Source organism: Aspergillus steynii (assembly GCF_002849105.1).
Source record: "Aspergillus steynii IBT 23096 chromosome Unknown P170scaffold_11, whole genome shotgun sequence".
In the NCBI taxonomy this organism is placed as follows: Eukaryota; Fungi; Ascomycota; class Eurotiomycetes; order Eurotiales; family Aspergillaceae; genus Aspergillus; species Aspergillus steynii.
In genome coordinates, this window is record NW_020194408.1 from 347,216 (window position 1) to 374,693 (window position 27,478).

The 27,478-nt window shown below is 54.2% G+C and overlaps 12 protein-coding genes across 12 annotated transcripts; 6 read left to right on the top strand and 6 right to left on the bottom strand.

Annotated features, from left to right (window-relative positions):
* The first annotated feature begins 1,508 nt into the window (after positions 1-1,508).
* hapX (bZIP transcription factor HapX) lies at positions 1,509-3,376 on the top strand. The gene has a single exon (XM_024855354.1). It carries the CDS (start codon positions 1,646-1,648, stop codon positions 3,080-3,082), a length of 1,437 nt encoding a protein of 478 aa, XP_024698445.1. The 5' UTR covers positions 1,509-1,645; the 3' UTR covers positions 3,083-3,376.
* Positions 3,377-3,757: 381 nt separating this feature from the next.
* P170DRAFT_468831 (mitofusin complex protein UGO1) lies at positions 3,758-6,170 on the bottom strand. Its single transcript, XM_024852572.1, has 2 exons — positions 5,358-6,170; positions 3,758-5,281 (listed from the first exon to the last, which is right to left on the bottom strand). Exons 1-2 carry the CDS (start codon positions 5,748-5,750, stop codon positions 4,169-4,171), a joined length of 1,506 nt encoding a protein of 501 aa, XP_024698446.1. The 5' UTR covers positions 5,751-6,170; the 3' UTR covers positions 3,758-4,168.
* On the top strand, positions 5,881-7,019 carry P170DRAFT_441603 (ferredoxin family 2Fe-2S iron-sulfur cluster binding protein). Its single transcript, XM_024850351.1, has 3 exons — positions 5,881-6,311; positions 6,381-6,487; positions 6,557-7,019. The coding sequence occupies exons 1-3, from the start codon at positions 6,157-6,159 to the stop codon at positions 6,796-6,798; spliced, it is 504 nt and encodes a 167-aa protein (XP_024698447.1). The 5' UTR covers positions 5,881-6,156; the 3' UTR covers positions 6,799-7,019.
* Positions 6,948-8,087, bottom strand: P170DRAFT_441605 (rRNA-processing protein RRP15). The gene has a single exon (XM_024850352.1). It carries the CDS (start codon positions 8,017-8,019, stop codon positions 7,126-7,128), a length of 894 nt encoding a protein of 297 aa, XP_024698448.1. The 5' UTR covers positions 8,020-8,087; the 3' UTR covers positions 6,948-7,125.
* A 148-nt stretch (positions 8,088-8,235) lies between these two features.
* P170DRAFT_418897 (RNA-binding signal recognition particle subunit SRP54) lies at positions 8,236-10,343 on the top strand. The gene is made up of 2 exons (XM_024847249.1): positions 8,236-8,430; positions 8,486-10,343. The coding sequence occupies exons 1-2, from the start codon at positions 8,353-8,355 to the stop codon at positions 10,007-10,009; spliced, it is 1,602 nt and encodes a 533-aa protein (XP_024698449.1). The 5' UTR covers positions 8,236-8,352; the 3' UTR covers positions 10,010-10,343.
* Positions 10,344-10,418: 75 nt separating this feature from the next.
* Positions 10,419-12,547, bottom strand: P170DRAFT_431114 (alkaline phosphatase family protein; the record flags this gene model as incomplete). Its single annotated transcript, XM_024848003.1, has 3 exons — positions 10,419-12,205; positions 12,277-12,391; positions 12,470-12,547. 3 exons carry the CDS (start codon positions 12,545-12,547, stop codon positions 10,419-10,421), a joined length of 1,980 nt encoding a protein of 659 aa, XP_024698450.1.
* A 265-nt stretch (positions 12,548-12,812) lies between these two features.
* P170DRAFT_441608 (putative class III chitinase) lies at positions 12,813-13,992 on the bottom strand. The gene has a single exon (XM_024850353.1). It carries the CDS (start codon positions 13,751-13,753, stop codon positions 12,818-12,820), a length of 936 nt encoding a protein of 311 aa, XP_024698451.1. The 5' UTR covers positions 13,754-13,992; the 3' UTR covers positions 12,813-12,817.
* A 209-nt stretch (positions 13,993-14,201) lies between these two features.
* Positions 14,202-17,099, top strand: P170DRAFT_441609 (putative spindle pole body associated protein SnaD). The gene has a single exon (XM_024850354.1). It carries the CDS (start codon positions 14,334-14,336, stop codon positions 16,833-16,835), a length of 2,502 nt encoding a protein of 833 aa, XP_024698452.1. The 5' UTR covers positions 14,202-14,333; the 3' UTR covers positions 16,836-17,099.
* Positions 17,100-17,332: 233 nt separating this feature from the next.
* On the bottom strand, positions 17,333-19,246 carry P170DRAFT_481102 (uncharacterized protein; the record flags this gene model as incomplete). Its single annotated transcript, XM_024853834.1, has 3 exons — positions 17,333-18,677; positions 18,733-19,010; positions 19,067-19,246. 3 exons carry the CDS (start codon positions 19,244-19,246, stop codon positions 17,333-17,335), a joined length of 1,803 nt encoding a protein of 600 aa, XP_024698453.1.
* Positions 19,247-19,343: 97 nt separating this feature from the next.
* On the bottom strand, positions 19,344-19,907 carry P170DRAFT_73146 (uncharacterized protein). Its single transcript, XM_024855355.1, has one exon. The coding sequence runs from the start codon at positions 19,790-19,792 to the stop codon at positions 19,442-19,444; it is 351 nt and encodes a 116-aa protein (XP_024698454.1). The 5' UTR covers positions 19,793-19,907; the 3' UTR covers positions 19,344-19,441.
* A 1,173-nt stretch (positions 19,908-21,080) lies between these two features.
* On the top strand, positions 21,081-22,155 carry P170DRAFT_451243 (alpha/beta hydrolase; the record flags this gene model as incomplete). The annotated part of the gene is made up of 2 exons (XM_024851174.1): positions 21,081-21,490; positions 21,549-22,155. 2 exons carry the CDS (start codon positions 21,081-21,083, stop codon positions 22,153-22,155), a joined length of 1,017 nt encoding a protein of 338 aa, XP_024698455.1.
* Positions 22,156-24,697: 2,542 nt separating this feature from the next.
* Positions 24,698-27,328, top strand: chiA1 (class III chitinase ChiA1; the record flags this gene model as incomplete). Its single annotated transcript, XM_024844926.1, has 4 exons — positions 24,698-24,802; positions 24,890-25,328; positions 25,407-25,992; positions 26,404-27,328. 4 exons carry the CDS (start codon positions 24,698-24,700, stop codon positions 27,326-27,328), a joined length of 2,055 nt encoding a protein of 684 aa, XP_024698456.1.
* Between the last annotated feature and the right edge of the window lie 150 nt (positions 27,329-27,478).

Here is a 27,478-nt window from a genome sequence, read left to right on the forward strand (position 1 = left end):
CCGAACTTTAGTCGAGTCTCACCCCTTGCGCAATGCGACACGTCCACAACACCTACTCACTACTAGTTCCCAAAAAACCTCCGGTTGGAAACTATGCAAAAGCAATATCCAGCGCGAGTTCTAGCTGGTCCGACGGCTTTATCAAAAGTCGGTCAACAGGCAGCGAAGGCAGCAATTCGGTCCGGAATTCGCGCAATTGATTCCGTTCATCGGCATCGGGAATTGAAGGTCGCGCGGACGAGCGATTAGTAAAAGGAAACAGAATTTTCATTCCCTTTCCACCTTGAGGAACGAGATCCATTGAGCTATGCTGGACCCGGCTAAGGCAAAGAGTCCGGGCGATCATCAGGATTCCTCATCTCTGGGTTATTGGCTGCAAGGATCCCGAGTCCCAATGCGGACAAGACCGGATCAGATAAGATCAGATGATGGAGGGAGTCGCGGTGCCGAGTGAATTCGTTTCTTGTGTCTCTCTCTCCTTTCCTCTACTCGGGCTGAGTGGAGGATGATGGAGACCGTTGCCACTGCGTGCGATTGGCTGAACCCGTTCTTATTTCTAATCGTCCACTCTCGCGGAATGGGGTCAGCGGGCTGGAGATGCTCCGTGGCAGAGTGCATCTTATGCACATGAACCGTTGCTACGATGTTCAACGTTGCCATGAACGTGGACTTAGAGCCCTGAATCCATCATGGATGATAGGATTCATCCAGACTCTTGCTACGGGATCTGAATCCATTGAATGCAGGGGTTGTGGCGGTCATCGCGGGAGAGAATATTTCACACGCACCTCCCAAGGGAGGGCACGTACCCACATCCCGCCTGGTGGTCTTGGAGGGAAGAGAATTTCGACGGGTCCATGGATGAAGCCTTGGGAGTTGGGAAGCAGGCAACGGTGACTCACTTCTTTTCTTTTTCTTTTTTTCTTCTCTTTCTCGTGCTACTACTCCTGACTATTCTAAGCATTCTTACGAATCGGACAAGGCGTAGAGCAATCGAGAGGGCATTCTAGGTGGACAGGATCAAGTACGATACTGGACTAGCCAGCTTTCCCCAAAGCCGAGCGAACGCAGGCTAGGCTGCAGGCAGTTTACCCTAAAGCCCGAGGAGCAGATTGATTGATAACTGGACAGCATCCACGGGTCGACGAATGAGAGCCCCAAGCGAGTCCACTCGCCTTCCGAAATCGGGGCGAGCGCACGATAATCTAATCTGATCCGATCGTTCATTTTGCCAGTAGTTCAGTATTTCCCCCTCTTCTTTCCCTTCTCTCTCTCTCTCTCTCTCCCTCTGTTGATTCCCTGGCTCATCTCTGCTCTCCTGCCATCCCTGCTCCCCCAATCTTTCTACCTGCACTCCCGAGCAATTCTCCATCTCGAATTGCTCCTTGAGCACCACTCACCCCCGGGATTGGCTCAGCACGTCGTCTCGCTTACCGGCTGAGGGAGCGCACATCCGCTCTTCCGGCCGAGGCGATCAAGTGACACCACACCTGGTCCGTTGCTTCTGCCCTTCCGCTCCCTCACCGTCTTCCTTCCCGCACTCCCCCCCAAAGGACATGCCCACTGATTGCGCCGCAGAACTTCCTCTCGCCTTCGAGAGGATTTCTCTCGCAAATTTTTACTATTACGACATAATTCAATAATCATGGCCACCCCGGCTCCCTCGGCAGCTCCGTTGGCTCCCGCACTGGCCGCCAAGCCTGCGATCTCACCGTCTCCCGGTCCGGGCACACCCGGATCGATCACCTCCAAGGAATGGGTCATTCCACCACGCCCTAAGCCCGGTCGCAAGCCAGCGACCGATACGCCTCCCACCAAACGCAAAGCCCAGAATCGAGCGGCCCAGAGAGCTTTCCGGGAACGACGAGCCGCCCGCGTCAACGAGCTCGAGGATCAGATTAAGCAGATCGAAGACGAGCATGATATCCACGTAGCCGCCTTCAAGGAGCAGATCTCCAATCTGTCCCACGAAGTCGAGCAATGCCGTAACGAGATGTCCTGGTGGCGGGACCGCTGTCACGCTCTCGAGAAGGAGGTCTCCGTCGAACGAAGCGCCAAGGAAACCCTGGTCAAGGAATTCCGGTCCTCCATCTCCGAGAACAGTGCCTCCGGGGATAAAGCTCGATCCTCCGCCGATCGGGAGGCTCGAGGAAGGGCGCAATCGAGTAATGCCGGCAGCCATGCCCATGAGGAACGAGAGGAGGTGCCCCTGGGGTGCAGCAACTGCTCGTCAACCCACTGCCAGTGCATTGAGGACGCATTTACCATGCCTGGCATCGAAACTCGCGATTCGAAGCGTCCGAGCACATCCGGGGCCGTTCGACCGGAGCCTCAGATCAAGCCGGACCCCGAGGAAATGGAGATTGATTTTACAACGCGGTTTGCGGCGCCCCAAGCCCAGGAAGACACGTCGACGGCGGTTTCGTCGCCCGCGGTCGATCCCTGCGGATTCTGCCAGGACGGAACCCCGTGCATCTGTGCCGAGATGGCGGCGCAGGAGGAGCAGCGTGAGCAACAGAGCTCGTTCGAGAACAACCGACTCGCCCCGATCCAGAATTTGTCTCAGTTTACGCCACCCCCGTCCGACGGCGACGTTCGTTCGGAGGTGACCCTGCCTTCCATCAGCCAGGCGACCAATCCGTGTGCGAACGGCCCGGGTACCTGCGCCCAGTGCATGTCCGATCCGCGAAGCACTCTTTTTTGCAAGACGCTGGCGGCATCCCGCTCCGCCAGCGTTGCCTCCTCCGGCTGCTGCGGCGGTAAGGGCGCCGACGGTGGATGCTGTCAGTCGCGGAACTCGAATCCACCTCCCCGGAGCGGATCGACGGTCAACGCCAACTCCGCTTCGTCCAAGACCCCGTCCTTGACCCTTTCCTGCGCCGACGCTTTCACGACGCTGTCGCGGCACCCCAACTTCTCTCGGGCCAGCGATGAAATCTCTGCTTGGCTCCCCAAACTTCACACGCTGCCGAACCCGAAAGACGTCGCCCCGGCGGAGAACTCGCGAGCCGCGATGGAAGTCGAGGCAGCCAGCGTGATGGGCGTCTTGCGATACTTCGACCGGAGATTTGCCGACAAATAATCACCTACGTGACCTGTTTCCTTTTCGCTTTTTGTTGTTTTTCTTTACGATGATACCCAAACTTGACTCACAAATGTCTGAGTTTGTATTATACATTTCCTTTGGTCAACTGACGAAAGGAGAGACGCGGTTTTGATTTTAATTATCTATTCTCTCATTTTCCTTCGGGAACAAGACGTCGGAATCCGCCGAATGCTGCCCAGAACAGGAGGGGAAAAAAGTTCTTTTCTCTCCCTGGCAGATGATTCAAAGAATAGTTTCGAGAGTGGAATGAACCTCGATCCTTTCCGACCAACTTGAATGACTTAGATGGGTGAATGACAGGCGTTCTTCGGCTTGCACATTTGGTACTTTCTTTTCTTGAATGATTTCGGACGAATTTTTTTTTATCTTCACACAAAAGGGCGACGACCCACTGAGAACAACCCTGTGGAAGGCAATCCAGGGTTTCTGTATTGGAAAAAGGGGGAAAGGCTTAGATACGTCTCTGCTCTTGCGATCTTGATATTTAAGATCATTGATAGATATGGTTCATGGAGGACTTCTACGGACTGGCGATTTGACTGACTTCTTTCTGTATCTGATGTATTTATCTTGATATACGAGGAGGGACTTTGCTTTCGGTTGTGAATGGGGAATCCATTTGATCTGAATTTATTTTTTGACTATATACCGCTTGACTCTTTATGGATGGAGAGATGGTTAAAAGAACGTCCACATGATTTGCCCTACGAGACGAACAAAAACCGCGAAGAAAACCGTATATCAACATAAGCTGATCACCGGGCGTTGTAAAAAACTTCAATGGGAATATTATATACAGGCTAAACGAATCCTCCCAACGCCGTCACTCCCACTGATCCTGTCATGTGTGAAGATCAAGAGTGCAGTCCTGACCGTATCAGATAGGTATTAGAAAAGATAAACAGAAAGAAAGGAAAAGACGAGGTGAATCGAGAGAAGGGAATATGAAGGGGAGAGTGTGCCGAAAACATGGATCGAATAAAGGATAGAGATGAGATGCGAGACATAGGAAGATGTGCTGTTGTAGGCCAGTTCGACCGTCATTCATCTCTCGGCGTTCCGCTAAAACTGCCCACCACTCGTTAGGATTTCTTCGTCCCCGGCGCCAGCGTTTCCAAGAAGACTGGCGCCCCAGATTCCAGCAATCCCCCACATGCCGATTCTCCAGCCCCGGTAGAGACCCTGGATGCCTTGTCCTTGCCGTTTGCGCAGGGCGATGGGCTTCTTGAGGGCCGTCTGTGCTCGCTCCACCTCCGATGGCGTTTGCGTCCCCTCTTCATACACGATTCCCCACATTGTGCCGACAACACCGCGGTATGTCTGGGGAGTAGGGACGATGGTCTCAACCTCCTGAGCCGCCGAAGTGGCTGCGCTCGGTGACGCCAGCCCGCCCGCGGCTTGTTGTCGCAGACTGGGCGATGTAAATGTGGCGATCTGTGCGCGGCGGAGGACCGTCTCCAGCGGGAATCGAACGGCCAGCTCCAAGCCGGATCCAAGGAAGGTGAACAGGTTCCACGTGGATGGGTTGAGGACGGGATCAAGCGAAAGGTAAGATTTCAGCAAGAGTGGGGTGGTAGTGGTAATGAAATTTGGTAGACTGGAGTGGAGGACAGTGATCGGAAGCAGGTGAGGAGGGATAGTGCAGTTAGGGGTTGGGATTTGTCGGATGGCTCGCAGGAGAGAGCGAGGCCCGTGAGTGACCGGAGTCAGAATAAGGAACGTGCGGGCGGTGTCAATTGGCGACAGGATGATGGCTGACAGGGCGGTCGAGATGAAGGACAAGAGGAGCGTAGCGCCCGGTGAGGTCGACGTCAGGATATCCGCAGTCATGGAGGACGAGATATCTTCCTCCGGCAAGCCCACAATGGCGGACAGCAGGCTCCGAATGAACGTGTTCAACGTGGGGAGGAGCAGGGAATAAATGAACGTCGTGTTGGTGGCCTTCCACGGCGACGTAGGACCGCTGGTTGTCCACAGCTGGGATAACACCTCCATGAGGGAGGATTGGTTCTTGATGGCCAGAGCATGTCGAGAGGAGGGTGTGGAGGATGGGATGTAACCGCTGCGGTCGGTGATATGGCGCCGAGGCTTTCGAGAGCGTGGAGTAGACGGCGAAGAAACTGCAGGTGCAGCGGAGGTGAAATAACTGCTCTCATCGTCCGACGATAAAGATTCCTAGAGAGGGTCGGTCCCGCCGTTAGCCATGAGATTCTTCCTCGCCGGGCACGAAGAAATTTGCCGTGAGACATACATCATCCTCGTCTTCTTCATCATCGTGATACGACGCAGCTCGAGCGCTCGCTCCGGATCTCCGTCGGTCATCCAACGGCCATGGTCCCTCGGAGGAGTCGGGGGCGACGTAGGTCTGCAGAATGGTTTTGGCAACGTCGAAAGGCTGCGCCGTCAAGATGCTCGTGTAGCGCCAGATACCCTGGTCCAGAGCATCTCGCAGCCAGCTGGACACCGAGGGCGAATTGTCGAGATAATCGGAATAGTCCAAGTCGGGCAGCAGGTCGCGCGCCGAGCTGCCAAACACCTGGGCCGATGACGCATCTGGAGGGGACGAGGCGTTGGTGACCTCCAGGCCCATGGCAGGCGGGATATAGTACGGGCGCAGAGGATTGGGCCCTTGTGCGGAAGACATGGCGTCGGCAGATGCAATCCGGCCTCACTGGGGGCGAGTTCAGCTCCGAGCTTCAAAATTCGAGTCGATGGTGCGGTTCGGGGGGGAGTTCGTGCGAGGAAGTGGAGGAGGAAAAACGCCAGAGTTGGAGCAGCGAATGATTATGTCCGGATTTCCCGCCTTTTTTCGGGATTATCTTTTTTTCTCCTGCGCGCCCTTTCCTCCCCTTCTCCACTCTCCCTGCCTCTCCCCTCTTGCTTGTGTTCGTCTCTTTTTCGGTCCGTCGGCCTGCCTCTCGCTGCAATTTGGAATTGTCACAATGTCGCTCTGGAGAGAAACGTGTTTGAATCTGCGACATGTGCCCCGGACGATCCCCGGAGATCGCATGCGTCATGCTCAATCGAGGAGGTTCCTCAGCTCGTCCACAATGAATACCCGCCGACTTGCGCTGAACTCGAGGGGTCCGTCTCTGGCAACGAAGGCCCGGAGGTCGTTCCAGGGATTGGACTCCGGACGGCGAAGCTTCTCGGCGACAGCCGGTGTCCAACATGGTCACATCACGCCTCCCAAGCCGGGCGAAGAGTGAGTCATAAGAATTGGGTCGATGCACAAACTGGCATCGGAGCTAGTCGCTGATGCTTTCTGCCCCAGAATCAATGTGACCTTCATCGATAAGGACGGGGAAAAGATCGATTTCCAGGTATCCGAGGGGGACAACTTGCTGGACATTGCGCAAGCCAATGACCTGGAAATGGAAGGTTCGGAGCCCATTTCAACTTGCGCGCAATGAGACGTCCGATTACTGATCTTCGCCATCGTTACATTAGGAGCCTGTGGTGGTTCGTGCGCTTGCTCTACGTGCCACGTTATAGTCGAGGACCCCGACATGTTTGATAAGATGGAAGAACCATCGGATGACGAGAATGATATGCTCGACTTGGCATTCGGCTTGACAGAGACGTCTCGATTGGGGTGTCAAGTTGTGATGAACAAGGGTCTCGACGGAATGGTGGTCCGGCTGCCCTCGATGACTCGGAACTTGCAGGCGAGTGATTTCGAGCAGAAATAAAGCTCCCGGCTTGAAGCATGGGCGCAGAAAATTGGCCTTGCGTAAGGGGGAACATGTACGATATGGTTGTGCATTTCATGGGAGGGCAGTCGACAGGGACTGTCATTCCATCGGTCGGAGTTTCATCTGTTGCGACTGAAAATAATACTATAGTATCGGGTATTCTCTCCCCTCCATTCTATTTGACAAGAACTTGTAAATAAGAGTGACTTTTGATCCACATGTACATGTTTAAGAAAAAGAGAAGAAAAAAAACATCGAGTAAAGCAATACCGTAAACGCCTCAGTCATGCCTAGTTCGGATCAAGATAGAACGAATGTATGCCGTTACGCTTCTTCGATATTCAACGGCTTTCCCTTCTTCCCATTGATTAATTCCAAGAAGCCCTGCTTGCTGACTTCGTTCACGGTCTTCTCTCGCTCGCCCATGCCGACGGTTCCCTTTTGTCTTTCGTCCTTGACTGCCGCTTCTCCACGCACTTGCGATGCCCGAACGGCATTGAACAGCTTAACCACACCCCTCTGGGCGGTCTTGCGCAAACGCTTCTCTTCCTCTGCAACGGCACCTGTCTGTCCCCGTTCCACACCCAACACATCGCGGACTCGGCCACGGTCGAGTTCTTCCTTCTTCTCGGCCCGCAATTTGGCCCGCGCTTGCTTATCTAGTTTCTCATCTGCGATTTCGGTGCTAGTTTGTTGCGCCGTTTTGCTGCGGGACAGGACGGGATCAGCGCGAGCGGAGGTCGGGAGTTTGGTCGAGAGAATCTTGGAGATAGAGGTTGAGAAAGCGGACGGATCGTTTCGTTTGGAGACTGCTCTGCGGTCTGCATTGGGGGCCGTCATCGAGACATCGGAATCGCCATCGTCGTCCGAATCTTTGGATGTATCAGATTCTGAGGCATCGCCATCTTCTTCCCCCTCATCGCTCTCGTCCTCGCTGTGAACGGAGCTTTCATCGCTGGACTCCGCTTTCGATTTTGTCGACGCGCCAGTAGATTTGGTTGGTTTCTTGGTGGACTTCTGCGTCTTCGTGGCTACCGCGACTTCCTCGTCATCTGAATCGGCCAAGTTGACGGCCTTGAAATCGGTGGCTGTAGGTTCGTCTTCTGCCTCGTCGGAGCTGCTGTGATAGTCGCGCTGCTTCTTGAACTTCTTGGAACGACCAGCTTTCCCTTGGATGCCGTCCAAGACCTTGCGCTTCTTGCCAAAAGCTGGAGCCATGATGAGGAGAGAACAATTAATTGACTATCTCTCGTACTCCGAAGTTTGAGTTGGTCTGTATCTTCTGGATGTTCGATGGATGATGGAGACTTTTTTTTTTTTTTTTTTTTTGGACGTTGAAAGGCGGAAGGATCCGCGGTGGCCTGTGATTGGCGGGGGGCTCTCCGCATTCCCATTCGGCGGTTCGCTGGCTTCTTCGCCTTCGCTCGCTTCCTCCTCAATCGTCCCTCTCGCATTCTCTCTCGCATCTTCTTCTCGCCCTCGTCTTCTTCTTTCGTGGTCACACATTCTTGCATCCTTTCTGTATATCTGTTTTAGACCGGATCTTACGCCATGGTCCTTCAGGATCTTGGGCGGCGAATCAACGCCGCCGTCAATGACTTGACCAGGTCTAACAATCTCGATGAGAAGGTGTGTGCTTTCTTGACTTATGGATACGCACTCGTAGGCTGACCGACCCGTCTAGGCTTTCGATGACATGCTGAAGGAGATCTGCGCGGCTCTTCTGTCAGCCGACGTCAACGTCCGCTTGGTCCAAACCCTCCGGAAATCGATCAAATCCAGCGTGGATTTCTCTTCGTTGCCCTCCGCCGTCAATAAGAAACGCCTGATCCAGAAAACCGTCTTCGATGAACTGGTTGCATTGGTTGATCCGCACGCGGAGCCCTTCCGCCCCAAGAAGGGTCGGTCCAACGTGATTATGTTCGTGGGTTTGCAGGGTGCGGGCAAGACCACTACCTGTACTAAATTGGCCCGTCACTATCAAATGCGAGGATTCAAGACCGCCCTGGTCTGCGCCGATACCTTCCGAGCGGGTGCTTTCGATCAACTGAAGCAGAATGCAACCAAAGCCAAGATCCCCTACTATGGAAGCCTGACCCAAACCGACCCCGCCGTGGTGGCGGCCGAGGGTGTCGCCAAATTCAAGAAGGAGCGCTTCGAGGTTATCATCGTTGATACCAGTGGTCGTCACAGGCAAGAAGAGGAACTGTTCACCGAAATGACCCAAATCCAGACCGCGGTGACCCCCGACCAGACCATCCTGGTTCTCGACAGCACGATCGGTCAAGCCGCCGAGGCCCAATCGGCCGCCTTCAAAGCAACCGCGGATTTCGGAGCGATCATTATCACCAAGACAGACGGTCATGCTGCTGGAGGTGGTGCCATCTCCGCTGTCGCAGCCACGAACACACCGATCATCTACCTCGGTACTGGTGAGCACCTGATGGATTTGGAGCGCTTCGAGCCGAAGGCCTTCATTCAGAAGCTTCTGGGAATGGGTGACATGGCAGGGCTGGTTGAGCACGTCCAGGCTGTCACCAAGGATTCGGCTTCCGCCAAGGAGACCTACAAGCACATCTCGGAAGGAATCTACACGCTTCGCGACTTCCGCGAAAACATCACGTCTATCATGAAGATGGGTCCCTTATCTAAGCTGTCCGGCATGATTCCCGGTCTGTCCAACCTTACCGCAGGTCTGGATGACGAAGACGGTTCGCTCAAGCTTCGACGGATGATCTACATCTTCGACAGCATGACCACAAAGGAACTCGACGGCGACGGCAAGGTCTTTGTGGAAAAGCCCAGTCGCATGGTACGTATCGCCTGTGGTAGCGGCACGTCCGTGCGCGAGGTCGAGGACCTCCTTTCGCAGCACCGCATGATGGCCGGCATGGCGAAGCGCGTCGGCGGTCAGAAGAAGCAGATGCAGCGTGCCCAGAACATGCTTAAGGGCGGGAACAAGGAGCAGCAGTTGGCTGCGATGCAGAAACGCATGGCCGCCATGGGCGGTCCCGGTGGCGGCGGCGGCGGGTTTCCCGGGATGCCTGGCATGGGCGATATGTCCAAGATGATGCAGATGCTTCAGGGACAAGGTGGCGGTGGTGGAGGGATGCCTGGTCTGGGAGGCATGGATCTTCAAAGCATGATGAGCCAGATGAGTGGACTGATGGGCGGCGGCGGCGGCGGAGGTCGCGGCAGAGGACGATGATTTTTTCCTCTCGTTCTTTTCTCGGATGCTGTTTCTACCTTCTATGCTCTGTCTTATTTGATGATGCCGCCTCATGGGCCACGGTCTGTCTCTTCTAGCATGTGGATGGCGTTGGGTATGCGTTGATCTTCTTTCTTCTTTTTTCTTTCTTTATTTTGTCTTACAATTGGGCTACCTTACACAAATTCTTACATTCCTGTGATTAATTATCTCTTTTTTCTCCCTGCCTGCTTACCTTGGATTGTATATTGAAAGGAAACAAAACGAAGAGATGAATGTCTATTGCAGTTTACTCGGGAGGAATAATTTGGTAATTCATGATATTAAGAATGCTAAACCAACGCAATTTTATACTATTTACTGGTTACACTGACGAAGTCCTCTTGATTGGCTTTGGCAAAGATTCAACTCAGCTTAACCTCTCGGTCTTCTTCGCCCTCTCCATCAAGCCATACAGCGTATCCACGACCTGACGCTGAATATAGCCGGCGACCTCCTCGACTCGGCCAATCGTGCTTTTGGCCAGGATGCTTCCTACGCCGGATTCAGACGTATCCTCTACGACCTTACCCGGCAGAAGACGCGGGTGTTTTCCGGACGCCACATAAGTGACTCGGGCTTCGTAACCGGGCAAGGGGACGCTGAGCGTATACTTCCAGACCACGTCGTCGTCGATGTACAGCGAATAGGTCAGGACGGAGCTGGGGATTGTGATGACGGTGCCGCCAGGAGTCTCGACCGTCTCGTCTTGGATGTCAATGTCGATCAACCCGTACTTGACGTTGCCGTCGGGGAGGTACTTGACGGTGACGTCCTCATTGTCTGTCTGACGGTACGTCCGGATGGGCAGGTAGAACATGCTGAGCGGGCCGACGCTGAATTCATGCAAGCCCTCGCCGGCCGTGTTGGGCTGCAGCTCGTCGGGGGTCCAGTCCAGGGTGGGATCGGGGAACCGCGTGGCTCCGAATTCGTGCCGGTCGCCGCTCAACAGAACGATACGGACGCCGAGCTCGCGCTCAGCACGCCACATGGCTTCGAACACGGTGCGGCGCTCATCCAGGAAGCCGCCCCAGGTATCAGTAGTGCCGATGTGCCAGTTCTTTGTGAACGGGACGCTGGATGCGATGATCTTCCAACGGACCTCGGCGGGTTCGGGGCGAGCGAGGTAAGCCAGGAGGGATTGCAGCTGGGCCGAGCCTATGATGGTCGAGTTGGGTTTCGCCGGCTCCGAACGGTAGGTGCGAGTGTCCAGCATGAAGAACGAGGCGGGGCCATTGATGAAAGAGAAGTACGTGGTATTTTCCGGGGCAGCGAACGGGGTCGCAGGGATGGGAGGGTTGACACTGACGTGGTAATGAAGGTAAGGGTCGGCGGCGGCGGGATACGGCGCGGTGGTGTTGCCCTTTGACCAGTCGTTGGCGATCTCGTGGTCGTCCAGGGTGTGGATCCAGGGGAGGTCGATGGCAGGGGCATCGCCGGGAGTCGACCACGAAGGCGACTTATAAACGCGCTGGTATTCGCCGCGGTAGTGAGAGACCGACGAGCCGAAGCGCTGGGGTACGTCGATATAGATGAAGTCGCCGAGGAACAGCATGAAGGACGGCCGCAGCAAGGCCGGCAACTGGCGGATGGTTTCGGACATTTTCTCAATCCCCGGGATGCGCAGCGGGTGGGACAAGGGGTTGTAGGGGAAATTGGACTTCATGCAGCTGGACGTCAAGAATGACAGCCGGTTGGCGGACTTGGAACCCGGGAGAGGTGCGGTTACGAACGACCCCGTGCGGTTGTTGGACAGCGAGTACTGGTAGTGCGAAGACGGCTTCAAGCCTCGCAGCGTCACGGAAGCCGTGAAGTCCGTTGAGCTATCCAGCGAATAGATGATGCCTTCCTCCACCCACGGTGCAGATTGGGAGTCCGCTTCCTCTTCCCGATAATGTACCACGAGAGGCAACTGGGCGGCATCGGGCTCTCGAACGAGCAGACTGGCGGTTGTAGGAGACACATATCCAATCCGTGAGAGAACCACGTCGTCTCCGGGGTAGAAGATTAAGCCGTGGAACAGGAAATCGAACGTCAGCAGCGTGAGGACGAGGTTGATCAGTACAGTCAAGCGCGTCGCGCGCCGGGAGGTGGCGGATGGCAGGCCCGTCAGCAGCGTCTTAAGCACGCCGCCTTGAGAAGACGACTGAGCATTTCCTGTAAGAGGTCCTCTACGTCAGCCTTTCTTCGCCGCTGCAGAAGAGGGACTCGAGGGCCAAGCCACTCACTGGACTTCGATGTGGATGCCTTGGGTTGGTCGTTGGTCGTTGAGAGCGACAGCAGCGACGTGACGTACACCGCAAGGGCGGTGATGACTATGCGGGGGAAATGATGGCCAGGAATCTGCAGATCGACTCAGGAATCAGCATAAGTCCCCTCTCTTTATTCCGGACAGAGCAGGAGGGTAAAGGCGCAACCCACCCAGCGAAGAAAGATGAAGGCTGCCAGTCTCAGGATGACCGAGCTGGTGGCAACGGCAACGCGCGGTAGGGATGCCATTCTCTCTTGGCGGAAATTCCGATCGGAGATGGGGAGTCAATCAGATCATTTTGAGGCCCACGACGGGGGAAGCGGTGCTTGCTCGAAGTGTATTATTGTTTGTTTGCTGGTCGGGGATTCTAGCGGTGACGGAGAGAAGCCGCGGAGGAACATCGGGAAAAGGCGGCCGCCGCTATGACGACATCGCAAATGCGAATGCGACTATATAACTACCACGGGGGGCTTCCTCCCCAAGGTATTCTAGTAATACAGATATTCGTCTACTCGATACTAGCGACTCCCCATATTCCGCACAAGGCTCGCCACCAGGTTGTTGAGCTCCGTCGCTGCCATCACCAGGTCTTTCATGTGCATGCTGAGCGACATGACCGCTGCCCATTGCCAGGGTTTCTCGCGTCCTCCGGGATAGGAGTTGAAATACTCCCAGCCCATGACGCCGCCAAAGTTTGGGTATTCTTTAACCAGATGACCCAGAATAGGCCCTATGGTCTCCAATGGCACGTAGCCCTGGGATCCGTTGCCGGGATTCGTCAACAGGCCATAGACCACCCGTTGCGGCGACCATCCGCGTGAAATGATGGCCGCATACATGCGCGGATCGTCGGCTGGTCCCCATCCGTTGTAAAACTGTGCGTTATACCAACTGATCTTGGAGGCGCGCTGCTGCTCCAGGTCGTGGTAATCAAATCCCGACAGGTTTCCAATGCCCAGCAGCGCGGCCGCAACGGGAGCCAGCGTCACGATGAAGGCGTCTCCAAGATCGGCTTTGAGCCGATCGATCAGTCGGATGATGCCCGACAGTGACATATTTTCTTCCACGTCCAGGTCCATGCCGTCCAGCTGGAGACGTCGAATGGTTGCCAATAGCGGTTGGTAATAGCGATCGAATGACTCCAGGTCCCCGTCCAGGCTGCGGAACGAACCCTGCGCCGCGCCTCCCAGCATCCCCATAATGCGGACGCCTCGCTGCTTCATCAGCGGCACTTCGGTCCACAACATATCGTACATGCTATGGTCGGGCGGATCATTGTTCAGTGTGATATGGTGGGGATCGGCGTTTAGATGGAAGGCTGCGAGGATGACATGGGTAATGCCCGTGTTGTGCTGGATCAGCGGCAGCATGGAGACATACTGGCCATCGGCGCAGATGGTCTGATGATAGCACACCACCCGACATCGCTCGGCGGAGGGAGGCACCGGCGGCATCGTTCAGAAGTAAACGAAGGGGGAAGTAGTAACTTAGAAGCTTAGTTGACAGAAACAATGGCGGGGTGAGAAGCGGCAGTGGAGGCCGATGGTCGGTAGCTGAGCCCCACTGACGGCGAGTCTTGGTCTGACATACTACTAGAACGATGCAAAAACAACAAGAACCATTGCACGGAAAGGCCAGAGGAAAGAAGCCAGACGACGAGTCTCCGAGAGCGATGGAAATGACCGGAGGAAAGGAAAATGTCAGGCGCAAATTGGCACGCGACGAGTGGCTGACTCATCCGCTTCTTTATTCATGTATCGTAACGGTGTATTCTCAATACAGCAGCTCAGTACCGCCAACCCCAATCGGGAGACCCGTAAACAACGGTGCCTTGTGGCCTGAGACATCCACTCTTTCTTTCTCGGCGCATCGCGTCGGGATCGTCTTCAACTCCGCCGTCATCCAACTCATTCCATGTGCCTGACCAATTCGGGCGTCCCCATTCCATGATACTGTGATCCCTTCGCTCCGGGCCTACGAGCGCATTCCAATCTACATCGGTAACAAAGATAGATACAGCGATCCCCCTTCACCATGGCCGACACCACCGCGCACGACACGATCGGCGCCTCTACCCTGGCCACCCCCCTTTTCATGCCCTCTTCTCCTCCAGGTCCGAATCGCGACCCGATAGACTCCCCCGAGCGATCCCAAACCCCCGCGTCTGAGCATCCCGCTGACCAGTCGCACCTGCGGAACCGCCATTCTCCGGGGTCGTCCAGAGCGTCGTCCCCCGACCGCGCGCTGAGAGAACTAGAAGCCCGTCTGGCGGAGTACACGGTGGATTTCAGCCAGTTTCCAAGTGGCCACCATGACCTCGACGATGATCCCTTAGACGAACCCCGGTTGCCTTATGAAGAGGATCGATTGTCCGACGTCGCGGGACCGGAGGACTTTACGGCGAATCTGGAGCGCTATCTCATGGGAGAGGACGATACGGATATATTTGAGCACAAAGAATTGGAGGGGAATAAATCACCAGTGCCGCAGAAGGAGCAAGGGCCGGTAACAGAACAGCTTGCACAGGAGGTCGAAGAACAGGCCCAGCCTCCGCCCCAGCCACAGGATCAGCAACCCCTACAGGACGAACAGCAGCAGAGCTCCCAGCTTCATCAACCCGCGATCGAAGATGAACCCGAACTGGGCGAATACAGCGAATTTGGCCCTCCTGTCGACATGTCCACGCCGTCTCATTTACTGCGTAGGCCGAGTGGATTGGCCAAGGATGTGACGCATCTCGCGAATATTGAAGAAGATCCGGATGACGAGCTAGACACTGCGGCGACTCCATCAGTCCGTAAGCAACGGACTCCGTCGATTAAGGGGGGCAAGGATGCGGAGGGAGATTGGCGTCGACAGATCGCCGATTTACAGCGGGCGGTTCGAGACCGGGATGAGCAATTGGAGAGAAACCATCGTCGCGTCCTGGAGGCTGCTTCGGCCGGAGAACAGATCAAGCACTTGCAAGCGGAACTTCAAAGGAAGACGGCCTTGCTGGACGAGTTGCATGCCAAGCGTGGCGACGAGACGCTTCTACGGGAACAGATTCAACTGCTGCAGATGCGAAACGAAGAGAAGGAATCATTTCTCCAAAAGTCGTCCATCAGCTCCTTAGAGCTCAGCGCTCTCCAGAAACAAATTGGTGACATGCATAAAGACCTGCAGAATCGCAACACTTCTACAGAGCTAGAAACCGAGAGGATGGAAACGATTACGCACCTGCGCCAGCAGTTAACCATGTCTCAAGAACAAGTGAAAAAGCGGGATTCCGCGCTGGACGAAACCCTGGAGAAATTACAAGAACTCACCACGGTGAAGGAGCAGCAACTGCGTGAGAACAACACCATGGTTGACGGGCTCCGAGCCCAAATCGACGACCACGTCCTGGAGATTGAGAGGCTCGAGGGTGACCTGGAGCGCGCGAACCAAGCATACCACGAACTCGAGGACAGGATTTCCTCGTTGGAAACCAAGAATCGCCCCCTGGAAGAGAAGAATAGCACCCTTGAAGCCGACCTATCGCGCGCGCAATCGCAGATGACGGCCCAGGAGAATGCACTCAAAGCCATGGCCGCAGACCTCCCCGTCGAGACGGGTGGGAACACGTACACCGAGATCTTGGAACTGATCAAGGACCTGGGCCAACCCACCACGACACGTCCCGCCGATGTCCTCTTGAAAGAGAAAGCTCCGGTCGATCCGGAATTAGATATGTTCCGTGAGGAAATCGCAAAGCTTCAGGCCGAACTGAAGACTGCCTCCTCCGCTCGGAAGGCCATGGAAATGCAAGTAACGCGGTCCCAAGAGCAAACCACCGAAGCGCACACTCTCATCAACTCCATCGAGAGCGAAAACACCCGTCTGACCCGGCGTGCCGAAGACCTGAAATCCAACCTCGACAAGGCCCATCGCGAGCTTGCCCAAGTCAAGGATGCGCACTCCGAGGCACTCGACACCATCCAGCGCCTCCAAGAAGACAAGAAAAAGCAGCAGCCCAGCCCGCCTCCATCGCCTCCAGTTCAACGGCAAAAGGAATCGGCCCTCGAGGAGACCCACCAGGCGCAGCTGAAAAGCCTCCAAACGGCCCATGCCACCGCCATCTCTACCCTTCGCACATCCCATGCTGACTCCAACCGCAAGCTTCGAGACCTTCTATCTGCTGCCGAGAGGCGAGAATCCAATCTCCAGGCCGATCTCCAGTCCCTGCGCACCTCTCGCTCGAGCCAAGGCAAAGACCTGCAATCGCTGCGCGCCGAGATCGAACGTCTTGAGTCCGTCATCGCCGTCAAAGACGAAACGGCCGCGGCGGTGGATCAACGCATTGCCCGGTCGGTCGAGAAGCGCGAGAAGGAATGGGAACGCCGTGTGGATCTCTTGCTCAAGGAGCGAGAGCGAATGAGTCGAGCTCTGATGTGGTCTTGGGGTGAGAAAGAAGTCAAGGAGCCCCAGGACCCGCCGCGTGATGAACAGGGCCGACGCAAGCAGGGGTATAAGTATAAATACGCTCAGAAGAGTAGCAGTGGGAAGAAAGCATGATCCGATTGTTTGGCTCTGCTTGATTTTGGAACTCTGGTCAGCCTCGGTTGTTTCTGGTGTTTATCTTTTTATTTTATTTTTTCTTCCTTGGTCATTTCTCTAGCTTTCGGGGATCTTTTGTTTGTACTGGAGCATAGGGTGGGATCGTGAGTGGGATTGACTCGTCCGGCGTCTTTGGGGTGTCTAATGGCAGCATTTAAATGTAGCATATGGTATTATGCTCAAGAGACTTCATATTCTTTCGTTCAGTATAAATCACATCAACATTAACAACAAAGGGTAGAGACAGGTTATACATCGCATTTGATTATTTTGATCCGGCCATAGCGGTCTCATCCCGCAAGTGATTATTAAACATAGAACAAAGGTGCTCGCTCCCAAAAGCAGCAAGAACTATAAGTCAAAGATAAATTGTGGAATACTGTTGTTTTAGCTCATTCTCATCCGGTTCTCATAATCCACAAAATACGTCTGACCCGCAGACGTTCTTGAGGGGCTTAGTACTTGTGCATGCTAGTACGAGAGGTACCTCGGTAAGAGTTGTCCGAGAAGATATCCCCTCGAGGCTCATCGATAGACGTCCCCGTTTCTCGGATGCAGTCTAGATGGCCAGAGGAGAATCCGCCACACGTACTGCTGCGAGAGCGCCGCGTGCTTGGGTAGTTGACTTCGGCGTCATTTCGACGGGACTGGGACCACATGCGTCGTGGCTCTGCCCGCCCACGTTTAGACCATCGCGTTTGTGGAAGGTGCTGGCTCCTGGTATAGCGAGGGACCTGAACAGGCTCGAACTGACGCTGACTCCGCCGCCTGTCGCTGTGTCGCATGCTATGGCGGTTTGCTATTCTGTCTGGCTCCACCACGGAGGCTCTATGGCTTGGAGCTCGGTTCAAAGGGTGTAGCGTAAGGGGGCTTATGGGAACAGAGGTGAACTTGGGATGGTGCTGGTAGACGGTTTGGATTGGTCCAGTCTGCGTTGTGTTGGATCTGTGCACGTCAACCTTTTCAGGTATGACAGCCTCAGGCGCCTCGGCGGAATTCGTCGTCATGGACCGTGGAAGCGACGGCTTTGGAGGGTCCGGATTGCTCGCGACCAGGGATGAAGCCGATGATTCCTTGGGGAAATATTCTGGCTGCGATTGAAGACCGTCCTTCGGGTCCTTGGTATTTTCGGGCTCTATTTGCTTCTCGACGTCGCGCGGGACATTGGGATCAGCCAGGGCGCGTATTTGAGGGTCTGCAGATAGAGGTAGTGATAACGGGAAAGTTTTCGGAAGAAGCCTGCGGAGAGAGGATAAAGATGATTTCTGTCTCTTGTGAGTAGATGTTGACGTGCTTCCAGAGCCATCAGGTAGCTCAAACAAGGGAGGAGGTTGCCAAAAAGGATCATGAATGACCGTCGACGTTACACCAGTGGGTGTGCGGCAGATAGAACTCAAGTCATTGATTGTACTTCCCCCTGGCGATCTCCTACTCAGAGTGCCATTAGGTGAGATTGTCGATCCCGAGAGTACATCGCTGTTCTCACTTCCAGGATCGACATCAAGTGTGAGGTGTGGTCTTGGATGTATCGGTGTGGGATGCTGAAGAACCGAAGGCCAATTCGACTTTTCAGAAACATCGTTCGGAGAGAACTGATAGTCCCTAGTTCCGTAGGTAACGTCAGGACGACGACAGACGTAGTAAATATCACTTTTTAAGGTGCTGTCGCTTTGCAGTGTTGAGCTCGAGATGAAGCTGCCATCTCGGGTTGCTCGTGGATGTTTATAGACACCCAGCAAGGATACATCGTACGGACGTTCACTTAGCTCCCTGGAGCAAAAGTAAAGACAAACCGTGATACTGACAGAAGTTAATCGATGATCGACATGATAGTATAAAGGGTTGAAGAACTCACAAGGCAATGACAGAAACTATAACAGCAGCCCGATGAAGCGCGCAGCTAAAACCTGCTTTCCAAAAGCCATCGGTTGCGGATTCTGGAAGACATGATACCTGTTGCGATACAACTACTAGACCGGCAACGCTAGCGGCTAGCCAGACAATAATTGTTAATCGCAGTAAATAGGTGCAGGCCCTATGTAGGATCGCCTTTTGACTTCCAAACCCGACAACTTTGTTGTATTGCCAAGCGAGGATGCTGTGCAGGACGACGAGGGGGACCGTGAGAAACGACTGGTAATGACAATCAGGATCAACGTGCACCTAGTCAGAAAATACAGGAAACCTACCGCGACAATAGCAAGAATCAGGCTTGGTGTCATCTTCGAATCAACGCGTCGGTCCGCGTAAAGATAGAGCACCAGGGCCCATTCAATGAGTGATTCCAGAAGCAAGACGTATAAAGAGATGAATATGACAACTTTAGTCCACGATCCGCTTTTTCTTTGCGACATCGATCGACTGGCCATGCTTTAGTTCTAAAGAAATAACTCGATGTGGCTAAAATGCAGTTCCCATCAATGGGGGCGGGAAAGCATTCACAAGAGTATCAGAAGGCAATAAGTGGGTGGAAACTATAAGACCGACGGCTAAAGAAGAAGAATGGAATTGCGATAGCCAATAATTGAAAACAATCGAGAGTCCAATAGGCAGAGAGCTTTGATCTATGGGAGCTCAAGAAACATGCAGACATCATTATAAAAGAAGAGAATAGTCGAGCACGAAAGACAGGCCCATACTAAAAGAGCTATGTGATTGAGCGCCTTGGGCGCGTCAACGCGGAACCAGAGGGGCCGGAATGTAAAAGCATGAGGCATGGTGCACAAGAGGCAAGCTTGAAGGGAAGTGGTCTGTATGAGATCGAGAGCGCCGTTTCTCAGGAATGCAGGTTGAAACCCAGAAGAAACACACATGCTTGAGGGTATCAAGGGGGGCGAAATTTGGTGGGAGAATCCCTGGGTACCCTTTAAGGTTTGCAACTGCGACCTGTATAGCCTCATGAGAGAGGCGCTCATAATTGAATTATCCCATCAATACCACGCGCCTTTGTAGGGGTTGGGAGAATCTCTCCCTTGATTGAGGGCGAAACCGCGTGGTAACAAGTCAGCCCATCTTCCTGGTCGCAGTGATGGAGGGCGGATGTTGCAGGGATCAAGGGGGTGTTTTACTGCCAATGGATGTTCCTCAAGGAGAAGAAAGGGGATGGAAGAATGGATCACAAAGAACGAAGGACGAAGGATGAAGGATGAATTATGAGGAAAGTCGCAGAAGGAAGACAGAAGAGGAAGCGCCACGTGATGGCCCATCTGGACGCATCTTCAACCTTCGCTCTTTTCCTCTTTCTTACCTGCAAGGATGCGACCATGCATGTTTTCTCGCTTTCTGTTCTGGCTTGCGTTATCGCCATAGTTATTTCCGGTATGAAGGGCTCAAACGCGTCACGCCTTCGGTCCAGGTGCTTTACAATGCAGTCTTCCAGGCCCTCACAGAGCGTCTGTCGACGGGGAGAATAGCCGACTTCATTCAAGAGTCAGTGTCCTCACAAATTATTGTGGAATCATAGTATCAGTCTATCGATACTCCATCCATTGGTTCTCGGCTCCATTTCTTGTACGACATCGAAAGAATCGTTATCTACATCAATATCCAATATAAGCGCCTTCACAGCCACGCATCTATTTATAGTCAGGTCAGCAACCCTAGCCTTTCTCGACTACGGGTGTATATACAAGCAACTACACCCATGGCTCAGAATAAGTGCCCTGCAGAGGCTTTGGGGCCTAATCGGTAAGAATGGGCTTTTTTCGTTGCCACTGTGGTTCCGAGAAGGAGAATGATGTATTGAGCGGAGAATGAAGTCAGAGCCCGAGGCAAGGAAACACGCATGAACGAAAAGCGAGAAGAACCGGAGAACATGAAATGATCCTACCGAAGCAGATCAATCAATAATACGACGCTCTGCGGGGAATCCAATTGTATAGGCTTATCGGCACTGCGCTCGACCCCCACGTCTCGACCGTCTTCCAATGGGAAGACTGGCAATGGCCGCTAATTGAACTTATCGACCATTTTTGGCCTGCTCTGTCAAGATTTGGAGAACAAAACCCCCACGTTCCCTTGCTCGTCCCTTGCGGATGAAACCCTCGCGATGTAACTATCGCAGTGAGGGAATGAGAGAAAAAGGACCCCATTTCCTTTCCCCTCTTTCTTTCAAGTCGGCTCGATCCTGTTCTCATTCCCCCCTTTACCTCTCTACATACAAACATACAGAACATAGCGCTATTTGCCGTCACTCGCCAGATCATGTCCATCTCCCACGACCCCCAGCCTCCGTATCCCCTTGACGATTCGGTCAAAGATCTTCTAGATCCGGAGTATGTGGATTTCTACAACAAGCATGTTATCAATTTGCAACAGGTTCATCTCCAACCGGTTGACGCCTCGCGAACCGGCGGTGTCTTAATTCCCGGGGGTGGGCCGCTGCTCGACGTCGGAAAGACGGAAGATATTACCATCCAACGACGAGAAACAGAGGGCCCGGAAATTCTTCTGCGGTCTTTCACTCCCAAGGGAGAAAAGCCCGCGTCGGGATGGCCGGTAATGCTCTATTTTCACGGAGGAGGCTGGGTCCTGGGGAACATTAATACGGAGAACCCCGTATGCACCAATCTGTGTGTGCGGGGAAGCTGCGTTGTCGTGACGGTTGACTATAGGTAGGCGAGCCATGCTTCGGATATATTGACTACCCTAGGAGGTGGCTGACTCTCTCAGACTGGCTCCCGAGAATCGCTGGCCGGCCGCCGTGCATGACTGCTGGGAGGCTTTGCTCTGGCTCATCGCCGATGGTCCCTCAAGACTTTCCATCGACACCTCCAAACTGGCTACCGGGGGCTCTTCCGCCGGCGGAAACCTCGCCTCGATCGTCACGCACAAAGCGCTCACCTTGTCCCCTCCCGTGCACTTCCTTGCCCAGCTACTCTCCGTTCCAGTCGCAGATAATACGGCGACGGTCGAGAACAATGAGTCCTATCGACGATATGAACGCACGCCAGCCTTGCCGGCTCCCAAAATGCTCTGGTATCGCAATCATTACCTTCCCAATGAGGCGGATTGGGCCAACCCCGAGGCGAGTCCGCTGTTCTACCGGGGAGATTGGTCTCAACTTCCAAGAGCATTGGTCATGGTGGGAGAGCTGGACGTTCTCCGAACGGAAGGGGAGCAATACGCGGAGAAGTTGAAGAAGGCAGGCGTGGCGGTGGATCTGCAGGTGATGAAGGGTATGCCGCACCCATTCCTAGCGATGGATGGAGTGCTACAAGAGGGAAAGAGGTCAATCACATTGATGTGTGATTTGCTGAAGGAGGTGTTTTGGTCTTGATTCTGCTTATGTGGAGTCGGAAGATCGGTAGATTTGGGTCGCCGAGGAGCACGGGGCTTCGTCCTCTTGGGCTTTTTAGAGAACCATACTAATAGAGAGGATTTCTATGTGTCAGACGTTTGGTCTGTGTATTGGTAGAGATTCCGATAAGCATGACAAACAATATTGCCTGAAGATAGATAGCGCAGGAAGCCGATTAGAATTCTATCAGAGACTAAGTGGAGCTGCAGTAAGGGGTGAGCAGCTGATAAACGCATGGTCCTCAATTTACCTGGATTAACTCATCACTATGATTTAGACATGGCTATAGTGACCCGCGTTTATGATCTACAGCAGACTTGTAGTATGTCGCAATGCTATCTTTAGATACGTTGTCATGCTGTCAACCACAATACCCACTTCGCCGAGGGAACGAGCGGACACACATGAGATTTCGCTACTCTTTTTTCCACTCAATCTGGAACATTTCAAAGGGGAGTAATGGGTCTTGAGTGCTAACAGTGGATTGAATCATGTCAAATGTATAGCGAGCCGACCCAGGTAGCTGATAACCCTCGCCTTGCTCAAACACCATGTACAACGTGGTACCATGACTTACCTATTGCATACCATAAAGCCGAAAACCGACATACTCCAGGCGTAGTGGATATTTCGATGCTCTGAAGCCCGCCTTGGACCAGACAAAGAAGTCCAACCCTTCGGATCCGCGGCAGCATGTAGGTCGTATGAGAAACACCCACTACGATCTCTAACGGCCATCGCTCAATATGGTTCCATGCTAGTTCAAGCTCCCATAGCGGACATGACGGGAATGCATGCTTCCTTGTGAGAGGCGGGAGGTTACATGTTGCAGATATCGTTATTTTGTTTGCTTCGGGACGGCATTCATAAGCCTTGGGAGGTACAGCGCGGGCCGTGATACCCTTTTCATTTGACCCTCCTTCTTCTAGAATGATGGGTACTAAATTTCCAGAGCAGCCAAGCATGACCCTTTTTAGCCTTCCGGTGTCTGTCAATGTAATATGGTAGGCACCATTCTCATTTGGATGTAGAAGAGGCTAGAGGCAGATAGTACTAGGCTGGCAACGACTGTAATAAGCGTGGCGCCCAATATCGCCTAATAGCCTTATCCCGTTGGTCCATGGTCCCCCTCCATATGAACAGTGGAGTTTGAGACGCTAAGAGGGGTCCTAAAATCCCTGGCGATTTAGTCGATGTCGCCCCAGTGGTTCTCGTTTCTCTGCTCCGTGGAGGGTCAGTGCTCGGCCGATGCGACTAACGGAGATTGCGGTCCTCCAGGAATGTAGGCCGAGAGCCAGGGACGATGTAACCCTGTGCAAGCCGAGGGAGATCACACATGATGACAGGGAGGCAATAAGACGACAGGAGAGGACTTTTGAGGTGGACGGAGAGACGATTGCTTTTGGACCGGCGAAGATCCGGGTCGGTCAGGTGACTCACCCGCGGCGTTGTTCCGCACCGTGCGACTTCCTCTTCGGGACTAGTGTGTCTTTTTATGGGTTCTGATTGGTGTTCCTGGCTGGCCCGGAGCGTACTAGTGCCAGAAGTGGGTCCCTCCAACGCCTCGACGTTCGCCCGTCCATTTCTCTCTCTCTCTCTCTCTCTCTCTCTCTTGCCCTTGCTCTTCTACTCCGTACTACCAACCATGTGGTGGCCACTTCCGTCCGTCATGGCATCTTCCTGGCCATGTTCCCATGTTATTCTCTTACTGTTAATCAATGTCGGATTCCGATGAACAAGGCCTCGGCCTATTTGACCTGTAACTACAACCTTCCGGAGTACCCCCTTGGGCACTCGCTAGAAACTGGAATTCTTATCGATCCCTATAGAGGGGTCGATCTCCGGACCCTCTCCCGACACCCCGTCGGACTGGGTCCAGGAGCAGTTAGCTTGTGGTATTCCTCTTGCCTTTCTCATGCAAGTCCAGTCACTAAACATTAGCGTAGACATTTCAAACCCTGTCGCATGCGGCTCTCAGGATAGAACCCCCTCTTTGCGAGCCAATATCAGTCGGCCATGATCTCCATCATCATGGCAATCTCCCTGGACCAATCGGCCCTTGGAGTCGTTCTTGCTCTCGGGAACACTAGCTCCAAGCGTCTCGTTAGCCTCTGAGACTGGCAATTAGGGAGAGATTGCTATCCTGTTTAATCCTGGTAGCCTTTGACTCGCTCATTTCCTGGCCGTGCGCGGGCAAACTCGGTTGTACCGGTCCTGTGGTGGTGAGACGCTGGAGGGTCGGAATGCGTGCGAATTTCCCCCGAGGTGTCCGTATATATAACTCCGTCCGGTTTTCTCGCCTGATGCTTTCCTCTCCGGTTGTCCAACCTGTTCTCCCGTTAGTAGGACCAGTCCCAGCAGGCGTTTGTCTGCGTCCTTTCTTTGACTTATTTGCACACACGCTCTCTTTGGCTAGACATACCTAGCTGATTGGCCTTTGGCCGCTTGTCATTCCCTTTCTCAAATCACATTCGTTCCCCCCCTTTTGGGTTTTGGTCTTGAGGAGAAAGAAAGAAGAGCCATGTTTTTCCAAAGGGCTTTCGCCGTGGGTACGGCAGTCTCATGCCTCGTTGCATCAGCTTCTGCCTTTGATGCCCAGTCAAAGTCCAATATTGCTGTCTACTACGTATGGTTCCATTGTCTACTCGAAAACCGAAACGGCCCGCGTTGTGTCTGGGTACAAGTATTAACTTCTCTATTTCTCTCTCTCTAGGGCCAAGGGTATGATCAGCCTCGCCTTAGGGAAATTTGTCAAGATGCCTCGGTGGACATCATTAACCTTGGGTTCATCAATGTCTTTCCCGGCCAAGGTGCCGGTGGATGGCCTGGCAGCAACTTTGCCAACCAGTGTGATGGCACCACCTATGAAATCGGTGGAGTCAAGACACAGCTGCTGTCTGGCTGCCACCAGTTGGCAGAGGACATCCCACTCTGCCAGGCAGCGGGAAAGAAGGTTCTGTTGTCTTTAGGAGGGGCAACCCCTGACAACCAAAGGATTCTGTCTGAAAATGAGGCGCTTCTGTTTACCGACTTTCTCTGGGGAGCGTTCGGGCCCATCGACGATGCGTGGGTGGCCATGGATGGTCCTCGTCCTTTCGGGGACGTTGTTGTTGACGGGTTTGATTTTGACATAGAGCACAACGGTGGCTTTGGTAAGTCTTCTTGCTTTTCTTTCCCTCTCTCGGGCCGTCGTTTGTACATGGTCGGGGCGTGTTTCTAATTTGTCGCAGGCTATGCCACCATGGTCGATCGATTTCGGGAACACTTCGAGCTGATCCCTGACCGAACCTTCTACATTTCTGGCGCACCCCAGTGCTCAATTCCCGACCAACAATTAGGCCTCGCAATCGCAGCTTCGGTCTTTGACTTTGTCTGGGTCCAGTTCTATAACACAGCAGCCTGCTCTGCTCGGAACTTTTTCAACATTGCCGGCAGCGGCAATGGCGGCTTCAACTATGATGGATGGGTCAACGTCATCCAGAACGGGGGCAATCGCGCGGCAAAGTTGTATATTGGTCTCCCGGCAAGCGAGAGTGCTGCCAACCCGGGATATTATCTCACTCCGGAAGAGGTCGACACTCTGGTTGCACAGTACATGGGTCGCTACCCGGAGACCTTCGGTGGTATTATGCTTTGGGAGGCCACTGCATCGGAGCGAAACCAGATCAACGGAACTGACTATGCCGAGCATATGAAGAATATTCTTGTCCAACGCGATCCTGCGCATCCCACTCCTACTCCAATCCCTTCCAGCACCATCCCCGTCACCTCCAGCACACCAACCACTTCTGGGACAACCTCCACTCCAGTCACTGTGTCACCAACTACCTCATCCATCCCTACCACAACACGGTCCCATACCAGCCGCTCGAGCTCCTATCCCAGTCCGTCGGCCACAACGAAAACGACCAGCACGCTCACTCCGTCGAGATCCCCGGTCACTTCCGGAAGGCCCAGTCCATCGACCTCGCCGGGGACGTCTCGAACAAGGTCCACCCCGGTGATTCGAACATCGACGGTCTCGACCGTCACCGGCCATTCTAGCAGCTCGGTGCCATCGAGAACGCCCACATCGCGCCATCCAAGCCCGTCGAGCAGTGTGGTTTCTTCCAGCACCGTGATCTCTTCCAGCTCGCATATCAGCTCGGGACGACTAAGCTCGTCGACAGGGTTGTCGTCTGTCATCTCGCACACCTCCGGTGCCACCACTTTGAACCCGTCAGGGAGCTCTTCTAGAACTGGCGGCCAATCAAATACCATTCCGTCGCAGGGAGCCACCGCGTCGTCAAATGAGACCGGCCAGCCAACGGGGTCGCCCACGGGCGCGGCAACCCATCATGGAAGCGGCACAACCACGATAGCCCCCGGCATCACAGCTGCGCCTGGAACGACGGGTCCCACTAATCCCAATGGTTCCAGCTCCGGGCCGGTCACCGTCACAACCGTGATTGTCACATCGTACACCAGCATCTGCCCGACAGGGTTCACCACGATCACCACGACCTACACGACAACGTACTGTCCCGGGACGGTCCCCGCCACGGCCACGGTCACCAATCCTACCCCGGGATCGCCGGCACATACGACGGCTCCCAGTCCGCCCGAGGGATGGACCACGACGGTGACTGTATGCACGCAGTGTGCGGCAACCCCTACCACGGTGACTCTCACCTTGCCAGTCACTGCCCCCGAGTCGCAGGCCACCGCTCCTGCCGCTCTTCCACCCCCCGGATGGACCACGACGGTGACGGTATGCACTCAGTGTGGGCCATCGCCTACCACCATGACCGTGACCGTACCCATCAGTGCGGCGACTGATGCCGTACCCGGGTCTGGCCATTCGGTCGGCACTAGTCCAGAAGGGGGCGCCGGCACTCCTTCTCATCCGGACAACACGCACACCCATCATCTTGCTCCTCCTACCAGCACACGGTCCGCTGTTCTTGGAACGGGCATGGCCCATCCGCGACCTTCCTCTTCAACGTTGTTTGTGCGGCCGTCGCCCAGTGAGTCTCGGGTGCCGGTGGCTCCGAGCACCACGCCGGAGCATCCGGCGCCCGTGTTCACCGGCGCAGCAGCGCGCCAGGCTGAACTTCGCCACGCGGGCGGCGCCTTGTTGGCTTTGGCCCTGCCCGTACTCATTATGGTGTGAAATCTTTCCGGGGCGTTGATTTCGGCCTTGATTTTACTTTACTAATTCCTTCCACCTCTTATTTTTTTTTCTTCTTATCTATTTTTTTTATTTGATTTGATTCTATTCTTACTTCTTGGGCTTCCGCAGTGGGTGGCGGCCTGTCTGATG